We start from the raw sequence: 8,850 nt of genomic DNA, 5'->3' as shown, positions 1-8,850 counted from the left end.
CACACACAACACACACACACACACACACACACACACACACACACACACACACACACACACACTTCTAAGAGCTGGAATCCCCCCTCAGACCACCTGCGTTCTACAGTTAACTGAAGCCATGTGCCTGGTGGATAAGCTGGTGTAGTGTGGTTTGGTCCCTTTGTGCCATGGCTCTTCTCCTCATGCCATGAATATAAAACTGACCTCAGGCTCCTCTTTCTTTGCATGCTGGTGTGCGTCACATTCGTTGTAACTCTAAACATTAAGTGGATCTGTTGGTAAATTTGTTTAATAATGTGGTTCATTTGCAGTTTTAATATTCAATCATTTATGTATGAACATGTAATTATGATTCAATGAGTTTGTTGAAGTTGTTCTTTTTCTTTTCAATGCATTATTTTCCTAAAACCTGAAATGATTTATTACTTTTTAAACCAACTTTCTAAAACCAATCAAAATGTATCTGCCGCTACCAATCTGTTTTTATTGTACATGATTAGGCTGCCTGACTTGCTCCTCTGTACAGTATTTACTGTTTCTACTTCAGGTCTTGCCAAAGCACTGACATTTTTTTAGGAATTATTTTAGATAATACATGTGTACTCAGTAAATATCGTGATTTTTCACTGTGTTTCACTCGTGTTGCCTGTTGTGGGAAGCGTGGTCCCTCTTTTTGCCCTTGTATCACGTCATGTTACAAACATTGGCGTGGTTTGTTTCATTCAAGAGGATAACATCTGTTAAAAAACACGTGTTCCCTGTTACAAAGTTGGTAAAGATCATCTTTGCTCTGCATAAACACAAGGTTTTCTCCTAACTCACTTCAAATGGGATTTACTGGCATTGATTACGTATGCAAGCTGTATCAGATAAACCTTATTTAAATATATAGTATTTTTATTTGAAGCATTATTTATCTGGAGGAAGGTGACCTAGTGATCTTACTTTTCCCAAGGCGCTTCGCAGATTGCTCTCATCAGTTACAAACATTTACATAGCAGCTGCCCTGCCTTGCTCAAAGGCATCTTTCATAGGGGTGGTAGAACATTATTATTACCTTCATACCTTCATCAGTCTTTGCCTCTCAGCTGGCTGTGTTCCATGTAGGATATGTCTCTTGCTGAGCTTTGCTCTGATGATGTTAACAGTATAATTATGGCTGTCAGTGGCCCCTAGCTGCTGTGTAATTTGGGTTTCCAGCGGTCGTCCGTGATGTCGTCAGATGGCAGCTTCTAAGGGGACGAGGAGGGTGAAAAGTTCAATATCTCTTTTAGCTGCTGATAGACGGACTCACACACACACCACAGGACATCTTCCCAATAAATTCAGTCTTAAAAAGTTGTCTTTTGCTAACTAGAGGAAGCTACTGTACTGGCTCGTTTAAAAAAGTGTCGTTCTGCCTGAAGTGTGCCACAGCTAGAATCACTTTTACTCCAGACACTGTTTTTCATCTAAAACATCTTATATGTATGTCAGATAATCTTAGTTTCAAGATGTAGCTGGACTTGATTTAAGATTCCTTATTAAATCAAGTCCGTATCTAAAAGCCACTTGCTCAGCCTTGGTTAAAATGTATTATATTTAACTAGATGCAGGAGAAATGTCTGTTAAAGATCCGCCTCAAGGCTAGGTGTAAAATTTTGTAAAAATTGATTCCAGACAAAAAAACATCAGTGTTAGCTCACATGATTCACCAGTGATGACCTCCTTTTTTTTATTTTATTGTACGCTACATTTGGTTCTTTTGCAGTGGTTTAACACTGCATGAAATTAGGAAAGATAAAAGAGTGAATCACAAGCAGCGAAGTCATAAACAGGACATATAAAGTTCATTGTGCGTTAATTGTTTCAAAGGCCTTTATAGATGATCACGGAGACGTTATATTATAAAGCAACATCTCTGAGCATGCATGTGATATCATTTTATTTTACATACTGAACTTTACTGTGCATAATTTAGCTGGAGTCTAGCCAAACTAATATGCTGTATGAAGGAAAAACAATATCAACCTTACTATTTCCACATGTGCTTAGGCTCATAGGTTCTGTCTGTAAAGTCATCCTGATTTGAACCAAAGATTAAAGTCGAAGCAACAAGTGTAACCGTACCCAGATTTGCGAAAACCCAGGTGACCCTCACTCCACCCTCCTGAGGTTCCTAAATTGATTGGATGTGGTCTCAAGGCTTAATAGTGTGTATATACACTTCTTAATTTGAAGAGCAAGACTATGATTATGGGTTTGATTCCCACTGGGGCCACCCATGCTACAAACAAACACATGCAGCCATGGTACTGCTCAGCAAGTTGCTGTGGATGAAAGCCTTCCACCAAATGTGGTGCTCAGAGGTCGATAGGTTTTGCCGGGAAAACCACTGCGCTCGCCATGCTGTTTGAAGCTTAGGTTTCTATTATGGTGTGTAAAAACCCATTCATCTATTTTTACTATCTTTTTCAATGACCTCCATTTCAAAAAGAAACAGAAATAGAAGGATGTGAGGTAAACATGCACATTTTTTTCCTTTCCATGTAGTGTATCATTTCAGATTAATTATTGAAAAAGAGGCTCAAAACAGAAATGTACGTATAGTGTAATAAATTATAAAGGGAGAGCACGAACACAGTTACACATACACATGAGTAGCAAATTAAAGTAGTTTGTCGCGTAAGCAGTATGTTCAGATGTGAAAGACACAGCTGTACTGCACCCTGTCACCTCTACACGCACTCATATTTCTGTGGCAATATTTTGCAGTATAATAGTGAATGAGAGATACACAATTACACATGTGCAGACACGCTGGAAATAACACTCATCACTCAACTCACGTTACAGTAGATATACACATAGTATATTGTGTCTTGTGGTTGCAGGTTTTAGGGTAAATAGGATAAGTACAAATACACACACGCAGGAAAGAGATCAATGTTGTGTTGCGGGTAAACTGTAGAACAGAGTGGGTGAGTGTTTTGTATTCTGGTGGCGAATGGGGAAAGCCCAGTAACCTCCAACAGTTTTCTTTATGAACAGCAGCCAGGAGAGGCGACCACAGCGCACACTGACCAACACTGAGGAAGACCGTAATTGGACATGAACACAGAAAAACGTGCGCACACGCACACACGCCTGTGGTGACACACATTCCTGCGTGTGTGCACTCCAGCACACACACACACATGGATCTTTTGTAGCTGTTTGTTGTTTGAATTTATTCATTTTTGAAGATGCACACACAAATATGGTGAAAAGCAGAAAACCACATACAAGCATTCACACACACACACACAGACACACACAATGCAAAGACGGCCTATTGTTAGTTTGTCCAAGTAGTGAGAATGTATCCCGGCCAACGGGAAAGTCCACAGAGCCAATGGCTGAGGGACTTAAGGGTAGAAGAAGCCAGATGTGTGACATCTGGTCTGTATGTTGCCTCAACCAGCTGCATGGCTGCATGTCAAACATGCTCACCAACTGATATCTTAGATTTTTGGTCTGGCCAGAGTTTTTCAGTTTCTCTGCGGGTGATGATACATGAGCTTGTATTTGAGGCATTAGCTACATTTGTCCCTTACAGAGGACTGCTAACAGCCAACAGCTTTACAGTGTGTCCATATGGGTGAGTTGCTTTTAGGGGGTGGGGGGAGATATATGGGTGTGGTGTGCTTTTGCTTAAACTGCTGGAGATCAACATTGAATCACGCAAGATGCAACCATCCTATCTGAAAGCAGCCTATCTGACAGCTGCTGACATGGGTATGAGACTGCTGGTGAGGTCAGAGACCACAGTGCTGCTCAATTATGGTCTATAATCCTGTGTCATACACTTTACTTTAATTTAATATTTGCAGAATGTTCCATGACTGAAACATCTGAACTCATTTAAAAGCTTTGGAAAGCAGTTAAGTTGAGACACAATGCCAGAAGTGCAATAAAAATAAATGTGAACCCTTAATCAAGACTAATAGTCAGGATAAAATAATGGTTACAGCATTTAGCATCAGGATTTGAGAAAACACACAGGGACAATACTGCTTTCTGCATGCACAGATGAAAACATGCAGACATTAAAAATATACTTTTGTTATTGTTTAAAAATGTGTCCCCGTGCAGTAATCCATATCCACAAAACTGCTGCTGAAGTCTCTCCTCTGACTCCCTGAACTGCTCTCTGTAAAGCAGAGGAAATCACTTTAGGACTGCACGTCCACCAGGAGCTTCAACTTTACAGCTCTGACCTGTCTTTCAACTCTTTCTTACTGGAAGCTTTGGGTTGGCAAGTGCTCCAAAATGTAAAAAAAAATATTTGAAGTCAAAGAGGAGCTGTGCACGAGATGGCTTTCATTAGAGATTTTGTCACAGCTGTTGACTAAACTGACTTTCTTTCTCTTGCAGCTCTTCACAGCTTCTCTTTCCTGGGCCTTCCAGCAGCAGGCCGTACCACCAAAGTACCAATACCGTGACCCTGTGACATCTGAACTCCTAATGTGCGACCAGTGCCCTCCTGGTACGGCCGTGAAACAACACTGCACTGCTGACACACCCACTGAGTGCGAGGCCTGTCCGGAGAGGCATTTTGCTGAGAACTGGCACTGGGGCGATACGTGCCAATACTGCACCTCGGTATGTATGAGGCTGTTTCTTTTTGTTTTTCTTCATTATTTTCTTCAGATACGTTTCCTGGTCTTTGTGTGTCAAGCAGTGTGACTGACTTTTTTCTTTGTAAGAAGTATGTCTTTTGTGTATTTGCTCACACTGAAGTGAATCAACCAAATTAGATCTCATATCACGGTCAGGAATCCCACTAAAGTTCAGTATTGCTTTCATGTTTATATCCTCCCAGTATGTCATTTATTTTTGTGGTTTTACTTCTAACTTTTCGTTAGAAGCATGACTATACTGTTTGTTTACATTTGGTGCAACATCTGTCATTATTATGAAACCAGTGTTTCCACTTTTGTTGTTGTTACTAAAAATGAAATTTTGAATGTACTCATTGTGGTAGAGTGATCTTCCCACAGACTTTAGATGTTTTCCTCTTTGCCACTCTCGATAAATGACGTAATATTACCTCTGACACAATGTGTAAAGCTAAGATTGATAAAAATCCTCAAGATGCTACATGTAAAGTGCTAAAATGTTAAAGTCAGCTATAAATGTGTATGTTATCTGTGTACATGCAGCAGGTGTGTGACCATGCTTTGTTGTGTTCAGGTGTGCAAAGAGAGACAACTTGTGAAGCAACAGTGTAATAGCACCCATGACCAACTCTGTGAGTGTGCCCCAGGTTTCCACTTGGTGGTTGAGTTCTGCATTACACACAGTGCCTGTCCACCTGGCCACGGAGTGACAGTTTCAGGTAAGACAAGGATTAACATTAAGATTTGGTCATTGTACTGGCAGACTGTCTCTGTTTTACTTTATTTTATAAATGATCAGTTATTTTGTGGGTTTCCTGTCTACCCGGTCAGCATATAATTCATATTTAAAATAGGAAATCAACTATCAACTATATCTAAAAGTAGATAACTGGGGTAAAACCAGAGAAAATTAGGAATTCACTCAGCACGCAGCCTAGGAGGAGTTTAGTGAACACAAGTTCTGTTGTCTCAGTGTTGTTTTTCTTGACTTAAGAAGAGTGAATATATTTGCTAAGGGGGGTAAATATGCGTGTGTGTGCATGAGTGCATGAGTGTTCTTCTCTCTAGTACTCTTTCATTGTCTGACGGTATGTCAAATCAGTTTAATTCTTGATATGTGTGACTGCCATGTCAGGAAGGAGCCTTTATGTTGTGAAAGCAAAGACACACATCAGTGTTTTAAGGCGTCCTCTCCCTTATATCACTCAAAGCCCTTTTTCTCTTCTTTCTCTCTCTCTATTTGTCCTCTGATTCTGTGAATCAGATCTATTCCAGATGCAGACGTCTCTTTTCGTAGAACCATCATTTTCTTTTAACTGATTCTGACTCTTTGTTAGATCTGCCCTCTCTCTCTGTCTCTCTCTCTGTCTCTCTCTCTGTCTCTCTCTCTCTCTGTCTGTCTTTGACACACAGTTTTGCCTAAAGCTGCACTGATCTTAGTAAGATAAAAAATAAAACAGAAATATGTCATGGTCAGTAGTCTAATTTTTTATTTGATCTGAAATGTTGTATGAAAGAGAGACAATGAGAGTTCTATTGTGGATAGCAATTGTGTGTATCTGCGTGTGTGAACATAAAACACACAATTATTCATCACTTGCTTGCAATTCCACGCCTGCTCTGAGTTGGGGCAGTGTTGTCTGTGACATGATGATTGCTATTTCCAGACGGGACAATTGAAAAAAGTCAGGTACACGCCCAGTTTTATTGTAGCTCTAGTTCATTTCATTATTTCATTTAACATTAAGTTTTAGCAAGAAATTCAACTCTAAATTCTCTCAAAATAGCTATTCTACATATTTATTTATTGATAATTACTGGTAATCAGACACTGGACAAACAGCACCAATGTCTTTTATCTTGAAATCTTTATTAATAAAAGAAATTATGATGGTTGGATTGGAGGAAATGATAGAGAATACTAGAGATAATTTACTGAAAGGTAAATTCTGTTTTAAAGGGAGAAAAAGATTTCCAGATTTCAGATTACTGTAATAAAAAAAAAGGAAGTCAAATGTAATCCTGTATTTTCTTTGGTTTCTTATGACAGTGCTTATGGAAATAAAGTCATCCTCACATTGTTAGAGTGTGGATAAGGATCACCTTTTTAGTTTCCATGAACTAAAAATATAGCCTTTTGTATGTGTTAACCCTGTAAAGTCAGTAATTGTAAAACAGCAGGTTTTCCGCTGTGGATCCACCATGTGATGAATATCTGATAATTCCATTCTGTCATAGTTCCTCACACCATGACGGTGTTTCTGCTAGGAGATTAATATTTAACTTTTTTTCATCTGTACCTAATTTGCATTGAACCAACCACAATCGCTGACATCACAGGGAATACGTCAAAGCTACATGATGACGTTTAATCAACATCATGTAGCTTTGACGTATTTCCTGTGATGCCAAGTCTCATAACACTGAAGTTTTATCTGTCTGTTAATTTTGATTGAATCATGTTGTGTTTAATTTAAGTTTTATTTGAGTGAAGGAAGCTGAACCAATTCACATTTATTTTTATGGGAGCTTTAAATAGTGGTCTCACTCACGCACAAAATCTATTGGGAAGGATTATTTCTTCTATAAAAGTTGTGCTCAGTTACCTTGAGTGTCAGACGGTGTTGGTTTCAGTGACACAGCTGCCAATATGATGAAGTGTTTGTTAAGTTTGGTTATATATCTATGTCAACGAACAAAGGTATTGGGGCAGTCAGTAGCGTAGTGGGTTAAGTGGCCGCCCCATGTGTAAGAGGCTATAGTCCTCGCTGCAGCAACCCCGGTTCAAATCCTGCATCCGATGGCCATTTACTGCGTGTCACTACTATCAATAAAGGCATAAAAGGCCAAAAAAACAAACAGACAAAGGTATAATTACCTGCCCAGTCATTGTTAGCCGTTACATGACATTTTCTCTGCACTATTTGTTCCTCTTAATACGATATTTATGTATATTTCACTGCAAAAAAGAGGGAACTTTACAGACACAGACCATCAGTTTGTTTTGTCTCAGCAAAATGGCACAACCTTTCCTGTGTTCCTGAAGCTGTGCTTCCTCTTTGGATTCATTGCAACTTGACCATAAGAGACTCTGAATATATTGCATACAATAAAGATGTCTGTATTGTGAGAAAATACTGTGGATTAACTCTTAGAATAAAGGGAGAGCATTTTGCAGATAGCACAGCACCAGATTCAGTCAATTATTAAGCCAGATGCCACTGAGGTTGTCATTATCGCAGTGGATATCTGACCTGAATTGCATTATAGATTCTCTCTATGTTGCGTCAGTAGTCATTGTGGGCAACTTAAAGAGAGGTTGATGCTGAATTTTTACATTCCAGCGTACTAGAATCTGATATTTCTACTGGGACCGCAGCACAAACTGGCACTACACTTCTCATGACTTCATCTTAGACCTGAGACCAGAATCCAGGCGCTGCATAGATGGATTTTCCACGAACTGTGGTTATTATCAGACCCCTGTAGAGCTGACACCACTCAAAGATGAGACACCATTTTCCACAAATTCCTCTTACATGGATCTACAATCGGACTTGAAAGTCTAATGAAGCTTTGCAGACATGAGACAGCATTTCAGGGGATTCCCCTCCCTGAAGCTGAAGGACTCATTATGTAATGCCTTGAGTTGCGGTTTAGACTTCAACCACAGGATGTTAGAAAACCGATGGTTCAGTCTCCTAACAACACATGCCTTTTATAACTCCATTCTTCTCCCCTTGATCTCCTCATTTGTTTGTTTCAAGTTGTGATTCTTTCTCTCTCTTTAAACACAAGCTTTGAAGTCTTTCTAGCTAGTTTATCTCTGTTTTTGGAAACGGGTTTTATCTGTATCAACTAGGCACAGAGAGACATAATATACAAAAAATGGATAAATGAAGCAATGTATTCATTTAGAACAGTTATTTACATTATCAGTTCATCTTGCATTAAATTCTGTTTGATTATTTGTCTGGTCTATTAAATATTAGAAATCCAAAAATAGGAATATATTTACAGCTCATTGTTGAGAAATAAATTCACACAGGTTGATGACCAGACAGTGTGATGCAGGTCTAGAATCATCATCAAATAAGACTGTAGAATACCATAATTGACCAATGAGAATTGAGGATTCAACAAAGCTGTGCAATATTAGTAATGATAAATATAAATTATGATACTTTATCATAAAACATATTAATACAGG

General features: G+C 39.0%; 1 protein-coding gene across 1 annotated transcript in view; it reads left to right on the top strand.

Moving 5' to 3' along the window:
* The window catches only part of LOC104920198 (tumor necrosis factor receptor superfamily member 11B), a 19,329-nt gene that overhangs the window by 4,865 nt on the left and 5,614 nt on the right, over positions 1–8,850 (top strand). The window contains exons 2-3 of the mRNA XM_027286013.1: positions 4,396–4,623; positions 5,215–5,359. Coding sequence (XP_027141814.1) covers positions 4,396–4,623; positions 5,215–5,359 — 373 coding nt within the window. The remainder of the gene's footprint in view (positions 1–4,395; positions 4,624–5,214; positions 5,360–8,850) is intronic.

The sequence above is a fragment of the Larimichthys crocea genome, chromosome XIII, assembly GCF_000972845.2.
Source record: "Larimichthys crocea isolate SSNF chromosome XIII, L_crocea_2.0, whole genome shotgun sequence".
NCBI lineage: Eukaryota > Metazoa > Chordata > Actinopteri > Sciaenidae > Larimichthys > Larimichthys crocea.
The sequence above is the reverse complement of the archived record's forward strand: the minus strand, read 5'-3'. Positions and strand labels throughout refer to the sequence as shown.